Here is a 16,094-nt window from a genome sequence, read left to right as displayed (position 1 = left end):
CTCAGGAAGCCTCCAGCACATGGCCAAAGCTAAATCCAAGACAGACCATCTGTAAAATCGAAGGATATTTGTGTGTGCAAGCTGCTGGGAGTAAAACATCCTTCAGACCAACATCTTTACCCACTTCTTTCTCCTACCAACTCTTGCCATAAAATAAGAGAGGAAAGAATGAGAGAGTGTTGCCAGAGACAGGAGATTGCTATAGGGACAGCTGCAGGAAGACTGTAGAGCTCCAAAAAAAACTTGTCTATGTGTATTTGGATTCGGGGGATTTCACAAAATGGGGATGAATCAAAGGAAGAGAAGAGGAATGGAGGAGGAGACTTGACAGATTTGGGAAGAACCAGCTAGGGTTTCTTGGGAAGGAGGAGCTTCCAGGGCCTATAAAAGGAGGCATCTCCTACCCAGCAAATGACCACAACCAGAGAGAGCATGCATCTCCTCTCACTACTGGAACTCTTCAATTTCGTGCTTTGTTCTCCCATCTGCTTCCTTTTTCTCATCTGGCAAACCCTCCAAGAGCGCGATGAAGCTTTCGTCAAGCGGCTAGAAATTTGCTCAAGTCACCCACTCTTCCACCCTCATCTTTTCCTCTCTTCCCTCAACAAATCTTCCCAAAATTCCCTCTCCCCTTGCTTTGAACCTATGTTTCTCATAGGAAATCTAAGCCTTCTCTCTCTAATGCTAAACTCATGAATGCTCAACTCCCATGCTACAAGCTTCTCAAGCCAAGCCAAAATATTCATTTGTAAGCAACTGTTGGTTTTGCTGGTGAAGGAAACCAAAGTGCTTCCTAAGGCTCCATGAACCTTTTGAAACACTCTTGGGGCCTGATTTTAGAACTTAGACACAAGGGCAACTTCATTCATTTGCTCTTTACAGCAGCCCATGCCCATATATAGCTGCTGAAACAAAAAAGCCTCTACAATAATATACAAATAAAATAGGTAAAAATGAAGTGAGGGCCTGGGACCACACTGGTCCCATGTTGACTTCGCCTCTTATACCAATACAACTCCTTATTTTGATTTCGATTATGGATTAGTAAACATGCCATTATGGTATTTTTCCTTTACCACCCGAATTTGAGTTTTGCGTTAATTTCTTATTCAAATTTTGTTTAAACTATATTTTGATTTAACTATAGTTTCATACTCTCACTGTCGCCCTTGCCATTAATTAACATGCGACGTCTTTCTATATATCCTTTAAGGAGTCACTTATGGCAATATGCATTAGGAATAAGTCCATATTTTCATGGGTTAATGACAATTGAGTACCTTATGATTGCACTTATAAGATATGGTAGTTCTTGTCCTCTCGATTATTGCAATTAGATACCCCTGTCTTTTCAATTTGTTACAATGTGGTTCTGCTGTTAGGGTTTCTGTCAAATCTTTCGTTAGTTGCCTACGTGGCACTTATGGGTCCCACATTTTTGCTTTTTTGTTTGTTTGCTTAGGTGTAATAAAATATTCATACCATATTTAAAAATCAATTAAAAAATAAGAAATTAAAATAATAAAAAAACCCCATCAACCCCGATTTCTTCTCCCTCATTTCCCATGACAACCAAACCCCACCCGCAACCCACCCCGTCCTAATCTCCACCTCAACACTTACCCTTTGCCGCCCCTGTAACCCATCTGCCACAACAACCACCCAAGCCTGCCCACCTAACCAGATCCACCACCTCCATTTTTCGCGACTGTAAAACCCAATTCTCAGACCACGCAACACTCATCCTTTTTCTCAACCCAACCCATACCCTTGAGACAAAATAAGTGTAAAAGAAACACAAACATGAAAAAGAAATCAAACCCAGATACCAAAAATTCAATTAAAATCAACCCCAACATCTCCGCTTATCAGTAACACCATTGAAGATTCTTGAATCAAAGGCGAAATCTGATTTGGGGGAAATATAACAAATCAAAGAAATTTGGGACTTTTGTGCTGGGAGTTCTCAAAATTCACGCATAGATATATACTATATATATTATATATGTATAGGGAAATTCTTCAATAAGTATTTAAGTTAAGAATTGGTTACATATTTCTAATTTTGGCCGTTGGATTGCATTTATTAGATGTGTTGGTAGATTTAATATGCAACATACATGCAATCGAGGAGAAGGGGTGGGTCTGATAGCCCCTCCCTTTGCAATTTTACTGCTAGCTTTGACGGACCACCTGTGAGAGAGAGAGAGAGAGAGAGAGAGTGTGAGTGATGTTGTCGGGGTCTATAGGGGTTGGGGTTTGGAGTGAGGCTACTGGGTTGTGCTCGTCGGGCTCGGGTGGGACTGGGAGGAGAGAGTGGCAGCACTACCATAGATATCGTTTTAAGTGGGGATGGGTTGGGTTTTTTTTTAATCGAGTTGGGGGGCTGATGGGTATTTTTATAAATATTTATTTTAAATTGATTTAAAAATATTTATGAATATTTTATTACATCTAAACCACAAAATAAAAAAGTGGGACTCATAAGTGTCATGTAGGCAACTAACGGAAGATTTGATGAAAAGCTTAACAGCGGAACTATATTGTAACAAATTGAAAAAAACAGGATATCTAATTGCAAAAATCGTGAAGACATATACTGACATACCTTACGAGTGCAACTGCAGGATACTAAATTGTCATTAACCATATTTTCATCTAAATTGTCATTAACCCTATTTTCATTTAGTGAATACGTCTCTATAGTTATATGCAATGAGCACCTTTCATAAGAAGAAAACATGATTTCATGTATACAATCCCGATCTCTTAGACCACAGGAGTCCAATAGATTGTGGTTACTTACCATTGGATATCAATCCAATGGTTCAAAAAAATTTCTTAAAAGGAGTGCAAGAGTGAATGAACCGTTGAATTTATATCAAACGGTGAGTAACCACAAATCTCTTGGACGCTTGTAGTCCAAGAGATCGGGACTATTCATGTATAATAGGAACCATGATTCAATGTCTGGGGGGGCGTAAGTTGAAATTTTATCATTTTTCCTTATTATCTCCCTCCATATACTATACATATACTGAAAGGATGAAAAAAATGGGGAGACCAGGGCCACTTCTAATGAGCCTATTTCCAGCCCTAATTAGAGGGCATACAAAAATTATTATCAAATGAAGTCCAATCATAAATCGTAATGGAATTAAGTGGGACATGGAGTTTGAAAAATGAAAAAAGTTTTGCTATGTATATTCAACTATCAAATATAACTTTGTCCAAGGTTACAAGTTACTTGCAACTTTCATAGTTTCGAAGACACTCGAGAAGTTATGAAACCGCCAATTTGGATTGTATTGCACTGGAGTTTCCCAATATCCATTTCTGAGAGGATCAGTTACGGGTAGCAATTCTGGACAGGAGGGAATGGCGGGCTGTCAAGGTGGTGGAATAGTGCACCAATACAATGAAAAGTTTCTGGAAACGTGTCTGGGCAATGCAAGTCCTTGGCAAAATTGCATAATTCCCTATAGAAACCAATCTGCTCCAGATGAAAGACTTCACAACATCAAACATGACAGATGCAAAATACGCTTGAAACTCTGATACATGCCACATGCTCTGCGGGACTGCTCAGCAAAAGAAAGTACGGAGATATTCATCTTATGCTCTGTGGTTGGATGTTGTTGTAGGGTGAAGTTTCATAGACTCATGAAGCAAGTGAAAGTTCTTTTCGACCTTGCGTAATAGGTATGCAAGCTGATTTGGAATAGTAGAAATGCTTAAATTCATGACCAAAGTGTACGAAGACATGCTCTGAATTTGAAGTTGCTGCCTCACCACACCAGGAACTCTTGCAAAGTTGGGCCAAACAGAGTACATAAGCAAGGACTCAGCCAAATGGGAAAAAGCCCTGCCTACACTACAAATTAAATGTGGTGGACTTCACAAATAACATCTAAGAACGGGACTTGATGCCATGATTTGCAATGATGAAAGAAAAATCATGACACTATGAGCAATGGAAAATTCGGTAGGAACTACTCCCCAAAAGAAACGCAATTCATGGGCACTGTTGCAAGGCTGATATTACTTCAGGAATATCATCTAATTCTCAATATTCTTTCTTTTCAGCGACCCACTAAGAGCAGCCTTGATTTTCGTCCATTCTTTCAAAGAAGAAGAACTCCTCATAAATGAGCAAGTTTCACCTATCTCAACATTTCCTGCAGATACTTGCTTTGGTGTTAAATCACAATTTTTCTCAACATCTGGAGCACATGCACCGTCATTGTCTACAACAGTATCTTCTGGACTACTTATTAAAACATCACGCCCCTTTCCAATTCCTAAAGATGATCCACTAGTAAAATTATCATGATCTTTATCCTGTTTTACTATCTCCTTAAGCTTTCTGTCAGTGGAGCTTACAGCATCTGCACTTTTTGGCTTTGGGACGAACTGCTGCTCAAAAGAGATACCTGGCACAATTTGTTTTATGCTGAATGAACTGGAACTATTATCACTAACCAATTGTGTCCATGAGGATTGCTGGCGCCATGAAGCACCTCTTCCTGACTTATTTGAAACTGCAATTGACATGGTAGGTTGAGGTTCAACCCACCCATCCACCAGTTCCGTCTCACAGAGCTGGCCTTCCAAGTTCTGGTTTTTGCTATCAAAATGGGCCACTTCTGAACTGCCAGACCCGTCCACCAGTTCCACCTCACAGAGCTGGTCTTCCAAGTTTCCATTGCTTTCCAAGTCCTGGTTTTTGCTAACAAGATGGGGCACTTCTGAACTAACAGATTTTGGTTGCACTTGGTCAGTAGAAGAAGCAATGCCTGTCAGTACATGTGAGACACTGAACGTACTGCTGCCTCTATGACCAACAAGTTGTTTCCAAGAAGATTTCTGAGACCACGAAACATGTTGAGCACCTAATTCTTGTTGATCCGGTTGAGCTCCCATGAACTTTCCTGACTCTTTTGAATGGGTTGGCAAATTCTTCTTGCTGCCAGGAATAGCATCCTCAAATTCATTTTGATTGTTGTAATCACCGAGAAGGGATTTCCTCTTTTTCTTAGGAGGTCCATTAATACTAGCTTTCTGCGCTTTAAACACATTTTCAGATGGTTCCTCTGCTTTTGAAGTTTGTGCTCCACTGGATCTCAATTCCTAGTTATCAAATACAGAAAAAAGAAAAAAAGAAAGACGTGAGGCTAGAAAGCTGTAGACATTGACCAAAAAGAAAGCATACACAAAGGAGTAAACTTGAGGCTAAATAAGCCATATACCTGAAGCTCTGATAATTTATCCTCATCCTGGTTGCTTGACACAATATTAATTATGAGATTATCTTCCTCTGCTGCAGTAGCAACAGGCAGTTCATGGTGGGGTTGATTAGGCAGTGCACAAGTCCTGCTTTGATGAGTATCAGAAACAGAAACGTTTTTTTCACGTTGGAAGAGCTTGTCCATTACTTTATTCATGATATTAAGCTCTTGCTCATTGATCCCAGGACATAATTGGTTTTGATGAGCAGGAGGAGCAGGGTGAGAAGGGACAGAATGCTCTTCACAATCGCAGAAATGGACGGGGAGAGAAGGAACTTGAACACGCTGGAAGCTGTATTTGTGTTTGCCAGTTCCAGTAAAGGGCAAAGCTTTTACCTGTGCAGAGGAGGACATATATGTTTAAAGGATAGATAAAATACAAAGGAGGGGCGGGCGGAAGGAAGCCTTACCGTTCTTAGTGCAGGAAAGAAAATCCGAAGCTGCTTGGTCCGTGATTCTTGCGAAGGAGGAAGAGGTTTGCTGGGCTTAATATCTGCCGGCGGAAGTTGAGCATCTTCTTCAGCCCATTCTCGTTTCAAACGAACAAGATAATGTTCTTTAGCCTTGTGGAGTCTCAGCTTCCCTCCCTTCCACGAGCACCCATTGTACTGTATATATTTAGGGATGTTACAACGAATATAATTACAAATGAATGACAAACGAAATAGAAATATTAGTAGAGAAAGAAAGATACCGTGGTAAATAGCTTGGAGAGGGACTTGTCGGAGGAAGGCAGGAAGTCGACGTAGGCAAAGCTTCGACCTTTAGTTCTGACAATGTCTACTCCCTCCACGTTTCCTCCTGCACCAAACATCCGATGCAGATCCTCCTCCGTCACGCTCCCTCCCAATCCCCCAACATGTATCCGAATCTTCTTTCCTCCATCTACTTGCGTTTCTTCTTCTTCCATCTCTTCCTTCTCTTGAAAATTCTCAACTACCAGCGATTGGGATTGGGCGGATTCACTTATTTTTTCCATAAACTCTCGCTCTCCTCCTTTGTTAAAACACCCCCCCCCCCCTCTTATGGCATTTCCGCTGTTATGTGTACTGTACGTGAACAAAACGAAACCCTAGCTATCAATCAATTTGTGTTTGGGTTTAGCGGCTCATTAACTTCAATCGGCCTACAAAGGCCCAATTGAATGCCAAAGGCCCAACACTAAAAAATTGTTGTTTTGCGGGGTTCTGTTTATTTTTCATTATTATTTTATTCTTCTATATAGAGAATAGAGATAGACAAAGGCGTTTAAATAGTAGTAATTTTGTTGTTGTTGGAACATTGAAGGCAGGCAGGCATACCAACCAACTTGATTAGGGGTTTATGAATTGCGGTTCTGGTTCTGGGCGAAACGTCCTTGAGTCAATTGGAGTTGGTTCCTGAGGAGACTGGCACTTGGGGACTGTTGCAGTTGCAGGGATGCCTGTAAAGAGAGAACCCTGCAAATACTTTCAGCGTGGCAGGTCATCTCTCTCGCTCTCTATCTGACTTATTCCTTGCTTTCACCGTGTTCATGGTCTACTCTTTAATCTCTTATTTTTAGCAATCAGTTTCTACATGCTTTGCAATCGTAGGCCTACTTTTATGACTTGGTACATGTATAAATCTAACATTATGAATGATAAGATGGCTGTATGTCCCAAATGTCCCACATTGAATATCTTAAGATGGATAGTTTATAAACTCTTTGGTATCCCTCCCTTACAAGCTGGCTTTTGGGACCAATCTTATCTAACCATGAGTGGTGATATGTGGTATAAGATTAGCTTTCACCACGCAACTGGGCTAGAGTCCATACACAATGGGCAACCTCTAGGATGGATACTGAACATTGTATCATAGTTTCAAATCTTTAAATAATGGAAATTTTAGGTGGTAGGCAAGCAAAAACTGCCTCGAAGCCTATGGAGTTAGAGTGGGCCTACCAAGACGTTGGGCACAAAAGTGTGATTTGGTCATGTCCCTGGTTGGAAAAATAGAATATCATAAGATAGGTGTTTGAGTCATGATAGCTGCCCGATTTGGTGAACATGACCGAAGGCTGCAACACAACAACAGGTTCAATTCCATTAAGTCCTTGACTGGTTGGAGCACATAATACAGAAGAGTTATATTGACTTGATTGGCTTTTGGAAAGTTCAAACTGGAAGTCGAAAGAGTTGATTGGAAGGGGCGTTGATCCTGTCACTGATGAACAGACAGAGTATACTAGGTTGATGAATCTTGAACCTGATTCGGGAGGTAAAAGAGTAAATGAGTAGCTAGTGCGTTACCCATGCCCGCTCTCCAATCGCTAGCTCCTTTTTTGTTTCTTTGCTTTTTCTTACTCATTTTCTACTAGTTTTCCTTTTTATGAGGACCTCATGCTTCCCCTTAGGTATTGCTTTGTTCATATTCACCGGGCTATCCCATGTTTAACTTTCTGTGATAAGTTGATATCTTCTATCAATTATTGAAATAAGAATTTGTTGACTTATGATGTTGTGATGTTGAAGTTGGTAGGGAGGGAAACTTTCCTCACGGGTTAGGGTCTTTGTGGGGCTTCGACCTAAATGGGTCGGGTATGAAGGATAGAAATCAGGTATGGGGATGAGTTTGTGGAAATTTTCGGGTAGGGTGTATGGGGCGCGGCGGGAATGAGATTCTAATCCCCAACCCAAACTCGCTCCATGTAGAATATATTCATATATATATATATATATTACATTTGTTTTTCATATTGTTAAGTGGCTTCTAGTTGTGTTTCATAACTCTGACAAATTTTACATTCCACATATTATATCCTACATTGAATTAAATAATACATAAAAAATCTAAATCTAAAACAAAACTTGTGTATTGTCTTTTGCCCTAGTATAACAGTTTCTAACTTTGTTTCTTCTCATTCAAAATCATTTTTTAATTGGTATTTTTGTAATGGGGCGGGGTGGGGAATATGTTCCCCAACCAAGGTGGGGATGGGAAATCCCCATTCTGAATATTACCAATATGGAGGTGGGGACGGGGGAAAATAACTTAACGGGGATGGGGATGGGAACGGCATTCCCAGCCTTGATTCACCTGTGCCAAACTCAGGGCAGAACTTATCCATCAAAACTGGCTTACAAGGAAAGGTGCCCTTGCATCTATGTGCTATACGAACTGAAGGTGGTAAGACAAATGCGGGAGTATGTTAACACTCTTTCTTAGCACCAGGACCGGAGACACTTGGCTCTACCCCTCCACTCTGGTCTGGAGATGCGAACCCAATTCATTATACCATATGTTTTTCCCTTTGGTAGAACTTCATCCATGAAACCTGGCTTACAAGGTAAGGTGGCTTATCTGTTTAGATAGTGCACATTCTAAAGGTATCCAGACGATGTGGGACTCTGCTAAAAGATGTCACATGCTGTTCTAATGCGTATTCTCATCTATTCAAAGTTCTTTCATGCCCATGCTTTTGTGTGTACTTATCCTCCAATTTTGCCTCTACTTTTGTTTCATCGTGTAGTTGTTCACTCAAGCACTAGCTGTGTATTTGACCAAAGTATAAGATGTGCTTATTTTGTGCTTTTTGCATGATACTATGTTTGTTATATTTAATAGTTTACCTTGCCTCTTTCAGCTGTCAGTTCGGAGATAGGTGTAAATTTCTCCATGTGATTCAGCAACAGCAAAAGTCCAACATCTTTGGATTTGGGTCACAATCTGGCTCAGACCAACAGAGAAAGTCCAATCCTTATGGTTTTGGGGTTCAAAACAACTCTCAGTCAAAAGGGCCAGCTGATTTTGGTTCCAAACAGAGCCAGTTTAAGGTTTCTTCCCATCTTAGATCTGTAGCTGTCATTCAAATGAACGATCTTTGTTCTTGTAAGTTGTAAGCTGTAACTGAAACATTTGCTCCTTGTTGTGAATGAGGTTACAAGAGTTCTTTAAAATTTTCTGAAGTTAACAAGCTGAGAGCTCTCTGTGGATCAATTAATGCTGCTAAATAATTTTATTATCTTATGGTTATTGCTGATGTTGGCTTTGAAGTTTTCTTCCGTTAACAAGCTGAAAGCTCTCCATGCATCACTTGATGCTATTCAAGATTTTTCATATTATGCTTATTACTGTTGGTGATCTGCTTTCGATCAGCCTTTTGAAAACAAATGGTCCCGTTTCTCCTCCCAAACTGCTAGTGCTGCCCCTTCATCACAGAAATCTGATAAGCAGCCTCAGGCAACAAATCATAGGTAAGTTATCGAGTGAAGATTTATGCGTCTCTCAGCTCTACTACCTTTGTACTGTCATTTTTATCTTCTTTGTGACACCTAAGTAATGTGTCTAAACGCATGTGAATTCGTGTATCTGAAGGTGCACAGATCCCGAGTCTTGCAGAAGTATAATTATTGAAGATAATGAGCATGAGAGTCCACTTTGGAAGCTTACGTGCTACGGTCATTGGAAAAAGTATGTTCTTAGTAACTCCATTAAAGACGTGGATTCTATTCACTGATTTAGATGACTTGGTATCTAAATTAACTACATAAAATATTGAATATATTACTGATTATTAAAATAAAAAATGAGTTATTCTGGACAAATTTTATTATTATTCTTTAGTAAAAAGAAAATATTATTGATTACCACAGAATGTGAAAGAAGTCCACTCCAGCAGTACAACAAGAAAACTAATCACGTGAAGAAAACAGAAACCAAAGCCTAAACAAAACTAACACACAGCTGCATTCTAATCTCTCACAATAAAGAACAATGATTAACTCGTTCACTGCAGCTTTCATTTTGTGTCAAACACGGCTGAAGACCCACAAATCTTTGTAGTTGCTGGCATTGTCTCTCCAATTTATGAAATATTGAATGTTTTTGCAGTGTAATCTATGGTTTCGGCAGATATGACAAGTGGTAAAACCAATTTGTCCATGGTAGTTATTGATGCTTCAGGAAGTATGCTGCTTTTAAAGTCAATGTGTGAACTGACTAAATAGGACTTTCTTACCTTAAATTTGCAAAGCAAAGCAAAACAGATCTTGTTGGACACAACACAAGTTAGCAAATGTGGCTTTGGAATAGATTATTATTTGGTAGCTTATATGATGTTGCTTGGTTAAGAAAATTGCTGTCACTGGGACTATGTTACAAAGGGTATTCTTTCCCCTATTTTTTTATCCACTCTTTGTAATTAGCTTTTCTTCTTTAATAAACTGATGTTTCTTTAAAAAAAAATTGTTTCACATTTTCATTCCGCCTTCCTCTGGCCATTCGTTTGTTTGGCATTATTTTTAAAAGCCCTATTAATCTAAAAGACTTATTTTAGATTTGATAACAGTGAGAAAGTTGTAAGAGGAATGTGCATGTTGTGATCTTAAAAGATAAATCAATTCAGTGGCTTTACAGATATAATTAATTATTCTCTATTTTAATTGGTCAGATTTACTAAAGAAAATTATTCACAATAACTCAAGTTTGAATTTCTTGGGTGAATGATCTGAGTCTGAGTCCAAAAGAGCAAAAGAGAAGAATCATATATTCTTAATGTTTTATTTTCAGGGGATAATTTCTTATCAGAAAAGAAAATCTACTACGCATAATTTCTTATCAGAAAAGAAAATCTACTACACATAATTTCTCTAAATGTTATTCTTCAGACTACAACCAGATCCACTACAGACTAATAGAGTGAAGTTTTGGGAGGCGTTATGGGCACTGGTTACTCCTGTTTTTAAGGATTTGGCTGTCTCTTCTATTATGCGTGATTTGTTAGTGGTTGTGAAGTGATGTGTTGTTCTTTTCTCTTTTCCTGTTTGGCCTTCTTGTTTGTTTTTTTGGCCTGCTTTCCTTTGTTGTTTTGGTGTTGAGGCTGCAGCTTTCTTTTGTTTTCTCTTGTGGATTCCTTATCAACTTTCTTTTGTTTTCTTCTTTGTTTCTCTCTTTTGAATTTATAAAGTTTCTATTAATATATATATATGAAGATTAATTGGGCAATCCAACTATGCACTAAGTGTAGAATCCAATTATTTGCAGTTTCCCTTGTGACATCATTGGTGATGTTAGTTACGAAGAGCTGAGGGCAGCAGCATATGAGGATGCCAAGCGTGGGTTGAACATGCAGTTGATAGTAAGTTAATCTCACATCCCATCTGCTTGTGTGATAAATCACAGAAATAACAGAATTAGTTATTTAATATCATGATCAAATACTTTCTATGATTATTTTGTGTGCTGTTGAATTTCGCCTCGTGCAAGTTGGAAGGAATACCTGAATTTTGTAACCTATCAATAAATCAAAGGCATTGTTCAGACTGGAATAAGGAAAGAGACACCAAGAGAACAATAAAAAATTGACAGCTACTATATAATAGGTCAAGAGTCTAATACAATTGTACTTCTTAGAAGATAAAGTAAACTGCCTTCCTTTTTCTTTCTCTTCTCATGGTCAACATCGCATACAACATTGAGTCCTTGCAGGGAATATATGAGCCATCATGTTGGCATTCTTTTGTCAAAATAAGGAAGGACATAACTTTTATTTTATTTTTTTGCTTTTGTGGTTTCATTTTAAACTGTCACAGCTTGGTTGACATTTAAAATTCATTCCTTTGAATTTTCCCTTAAGGGTTATGTCTCAAAAATGAAAGCCTGGTGAAAGGGTCAAGGGTGAAAGCCTGGTGAAAGACTCAAGAATAAAAAAATCCTTGTCTATTCATACATGGTTACTGCTGCTCCTTTATAGTGGTTGTTTGATTCCTGCATTTGCTGTACAGAAATAGTTTTTAAGTTTACTTGTGTAATTCAATACCAGGTGTAGGATCAGCCTCGGCAGAGGGTATATAGCCCAAATTGAAATGCAACCTTTTGGTGAAAGTAGTTATATAGTACAAGTAGGTACGAGACTTGTTGTGCCTTAGTTTGGAAGTTTAGTAGGATTCTCATTTTTGGTATAAATAAAAGCCAAGTCCTGACTTCTGCACTGCTGCTGTATGTGAAAATGATTCTAATAATTGTTGTCCAAGTAATTAGGAATAGTAATGTTGGTACTCCATTTTATTCTTATTAACTATTCTTGCTGTCTTTAAATCAATAAAAAACTCTTGCTGTCCTTTTTACCAAAAAGAAGAAGAAAACTACTCTTGCTGTCTTCTATGAGCTGCTAATCAAATACAATTCTGTACAGGTTGAAAGAGAGAGAAATTTACTCAATACCAAGTTGATTGAGTTTGACAAACTTTGCAAGCCCCAGGGAGCTCTACTGAAACCTAATCATTCCAGCCAAAATCCTTTACCTTCAGCTAGTCAACATGCATTCTTGCAGGCTGCTAACAATAGTGCTGCTCCGTCACTCTCAAGTTTTAGCCAATTGGGCACATCCCTCAACACAGGGTTTGGACCAAGGCAAGTCTCACTTTTAATATTTACACTCCTATGGTAGATTCATGTTGAATACTTATTAATATCCTGAAATCCTGTTTCCATGATTTCCATTGGGTTCTGTAAACATGTACTGCGATTCTTTCTCAGGCCGTCTGCACCATCAAATAATGGTTTTGCACAGCTGAATCCTTTTGCTAATTCCACCCAGACTTCGAGCGGATTTGGGACAAACAATTTTCTTTCTGGAAGTGCTGGTAAGAAACTTTTTCATTCATTTCAGTAATACGCATACCTTTGCAATCTTTTATGTTTCTTCTGACTGTAAGATGATAGGTTCACGTGGCAGCCAATTTCCTGCCACTGCACATGTAAATGTTTTTCCCTCGAGTACAGGATTCGGCAATACTGGTGTCATGAGACATGAAACCAACCCATTTTCTACTTTAGTAGTGTCATCACAAATTCCTAGTGCAACAACTGGTCTGTCACCCATTCTGTCAGATGGGCCTACCTCTGCTTCCAATGCAGTTGGACAATCAACTACAGAAGTTCAGTTCCTGTAAGTTGGAACCAAAAAGTCTGTTCTATCATATATCTTTTATAAAGTCTTATTTTTTCATGTAAGTCATATCCTTCCCCACAAGTACTGTCTATTGTAGCACTCAACAACTCTCTTTATTTCTTGAGTGCTGCTTAAACTTTTCATTTTACGCTAGATCCTAGTGAAAAGGAGGGGAGAGATAGAGAGAAGGGGAAAGAAGAAGAGGTGAAATCACAGTAATATTCTCAATTCAATTATGAGCAATTTGCTGAACTGAATATATACGTCTATTTGTATAGGTCAGTCCAATAAAAAATTAAACGAATAAATCAAATAACGACATAATTAAAATCACTAGAATATTGAAAACCAAATCAAATCATACTAAAACATAAAGTTCCTAGATAAAGCGGAAACTTCTCTTTAGCCTAAAAATACTTAAAATAATAAGCCGTCTTAGGATCTCTATCATAGGCGCTGATATCAATTAATGTAGGAGAAAAATGAGAATAGGGGGTAGTGTAAAAAAATAGGTGAGACGAGGGATGAAGAGAAGGGAGAGAAGAAGATGAGGCAAAAGCACAATAACATCCTGATTCTATCTTAAGCGGTCTTCTAATAACATGTATAGAGGCCAGTCCAAGCTAACAAGGAAAAAACCAAATAGTGACTTAAAAGAACCCAAATCAAGAGTGAGCTTCCATGGAGGGATCCCTTATTTGAGGGGCACATTGTGGGCCCAATGACTGTAGTTCAATTATCCGAACCTTCTGTTTTAAGTCTCAATGGAAGGAGTGATCGTTGCGAAACATTAGACAAATAAAATTAAAAAAAATTTGGGGTAGGAGGCAGCTGTAGAAATTAATATATTATTTTGCTCTCGTGGAGGTATTTAAACAGATTTACAGCTGTACATGCTAACAAAATTTCTTGTAAAACATGTTATGGGCAAGATTTTTCTTCTTTCTAAATGAGTTGGTGTGGGGTTTAGGCTAACTCAATTAAAGTTGGGCAATTCAAGACTAACTCCAGTTATTCTGAATTCGTCATGGGTCGGCTTGAGTTCATGTATTCTCAACTTGATGAAATTCAAGCACGAGCTCGAAATATAAAGAATCTGTTGGGGTTGGATTGGCCTTCCAACCCACCTGAGTTGCAGGCCTAAAGCAAAAGGGATCGCATTGTTGGGGCTCCATTGCATCCCAGTAAATGTTTGAACGCTGAGTCCGCACTTGAACCGGCCTGTATAAGTAGAATATAAGTCCTCTTGTTTAGGTTTTTATTTTATCATGGGACATATTTGTTTCTCTTCTTTCAAATTCTACCCCTCTGTTTTTTGGGTGTCTGTTCCTCTGCCCCTTCTTTCATCTCTTACTAGTCTCCATTTCGGTTATATGTACTTAGTTATATTCATCTTCAGCCTTTTTGTCAATCCTACAGAACTAACATGCAAAGGGAGAAGATTTCTGGGGAGACGAGTATTTGGTTGAAAAAGATATGGAGTCCTGGAGAGGTAAGAAGCTTACTTCTTCCTGTACTTTAGATGCATGACTTAAAAAATAAAAATTAGAGACGTGATTTGAAATTTTAGAGTATCTGCACATTTAGTATGTTTAGTTTTTTTATCAGCTGTCTTCTTCCTTACCCCTCTCCTAATATGATGAGACATTGGTTAGTATATAATGTAATTCCAAAGCAGAGGCTTGTGATTGGATAAAATTTGTAATTTTCATGTTGAGAAATATAATCGAAATTCTTGGTTTCTTAAGATTTAAAAAAAAAGAAAAAAAAAAGATGGTGAACGTATGTGGGTAGTCTCCTCCTATTAGGAAGCCTATTGACTGGGGATTGCTATGGGCTAGCTAGGCCCAGGAATAACCTGGTAATCTTTGTTTTGGGCCCCATTTGTGCCGAATCAAAATAATATACCGGTAATGGGGTATGCCATAATTGCAATAGTGAGTGCAAAAATATCCTCAGGTTCCCCAATTGCAATTGTAATTAGGTATGTTTACAACTGTAAATGACTGCTTATTCCAAACCATGATATGAACATGGTATACATTTCTTTTTCTTGTCTTTCTCCCCAGATTCCCGAAGAAGAACCGCCAGATGCGCTGGTTGAGTTGTAAGTTGTGGTAATGAGCAGTACAAGCACAACGCTTACTCATGCAATTTGCTAGGTGGCCAAAGCACTTAATGCTTGCGAAACGCAAATGGTGACTCAAATGGTGACTCAAATCTCGAGTTGGAACCCAGCCAGAGTTTGGAGATGTTAAGGAAAGAGGGGCTACCTCCAATTGTGCGGCCGAACAATCCAATCATATTTTGCAGCATTTGCAAAGACATCTGCATCTGTCTTATGCTCTACACTGTTCCTGTTAAAAGTTCTTGACAAGCTTCTTATAAAGCGCTTTCTGCTCATATCTCTATAACTAGCAAAGATTGTAATCCTTGTGTAATGGTGTGTAAATTTTGGATTTATTAGTGTACCACATGATTTTGTAAGTCTTTGGATTTAGTTCACAACATCATTGCCATAAATGTTCTTCAAATGGCCAGCTCTCCGTATGAGTTGTTTTGTTCTGACCCTTTACGTGTTATAACTTATAAGCACTTCCACTTTGCTTTCGATTTAGCACATGGGCATCTTTTCTTTCCCTTTCCGCTGTCGCCACATGCCAAAGCAGAGCGTTTTGTACGGGTTGGGAAATTTATTTGAAATCTTCTGTTCATGTAAATGTACATTGTGCTACGTAAATGGAGGCTCATGAATGAGAGAATGACATCGCCTAGGAATTGTATCAATGCCATGCGAAGAATGAGCTGAGGACGGAGGAGATTGTTATCAGATTGGTACAAAAAGCAATCTCAGCACTGTAATAAATTCGTCGGAAATTGGAAAGTGCAAC

The 16,094-nt window shown here is 38.7% G+C and overlaps 2 protein-coding genes across 3 annotated transcripts; one reads left to right on the top strand and one right to left on the bottom strand.

The window, feature by feature from the left end:
* Positions 1–3,174: 3,174 nt before the first annotated feature.
* On the bottom strand, positions 3,175–6,319 carry ROS3 (RNA-binding (RRM/RBD/RNP motifs) family protein). The gene is made up of 4 exons (XM_021957942.2): positions 5,983–6,319; positions 5,699–5,896; positions 5,250–5,624; positions 3,175–5,130 (listed from the first exon to the last, which is right to left on the bottom strand). Exons 1-4 carry the CDS (start codon positions 6,265–6,267, stop codon positions 4,060–4,062), a joined length of 1,929 nt encoding a protein of 642 aa, XP_021813634.2. The 5' UTR covers positions 6,268–6,319; the 3' UTR covers positions 3,175–4,059.
* Positions 6,320–6,469: 150 nt separating this feature from the next.
* On the top strand, positions 6,470–15,771 carry LOC110756493 (Zinc finger C-x8-C-x5-C-x3-H type family protein). 2 transcript variants are annotated; one of them, XM_088254350.1, is made up of 10 exons: positions 6,470–6,751; positions 8,896–9,085; positions 9,408–9,505; positions 9,627–9,722; positions 11,295–11,388; positions 12,445–12,662; positions 12,789–12,895; positions 13,035–13,200; positions 14,623–14,695; positions 15,273–15,771. In XM_088254350.1, exons 1-10 carry the CDS (start codon positions 6,708–6,710, stop codon positions 15,312–15,314), a joined length of 1,128 nt encoding a protein of 375 aa, XP_088110476.1. In that variant the 5' UTR covers positions 6,470–6,707; the 3' UTR covers positions 15,315–15,771. The 2 variants fall into 2 exon arrangements, with proteins under 2 accessions (XP_088110476.1, XP_088110474.1); XM_088254348.1 differs by having other exon boundaries at positions 6,479–6,751; positions 12,975–13,200.
* The last annotated feature ends 323 nt before the right edge of the window (positions 15,772–16,094 follow it).

This window comes from Prunus avium, chromosome 1 (assembly GCF_965620075.1).
Source record: "Prunus avium chromosome 1, drPruAviu1.hap1.1, whole genome shotgun sequence".
Classification (NCBI taxonomy): domain Eukaryota; kingdom Viridiplantae; phylum Streptophyta; class Magnoliopsida; order Rosales; family Rosaceae; genus Prunus; species Prunus avium.
Note: the sequence above shows the minus strand (reverse complement) of the source record. Positions and strands in the feature narration are given on the sequence as shown.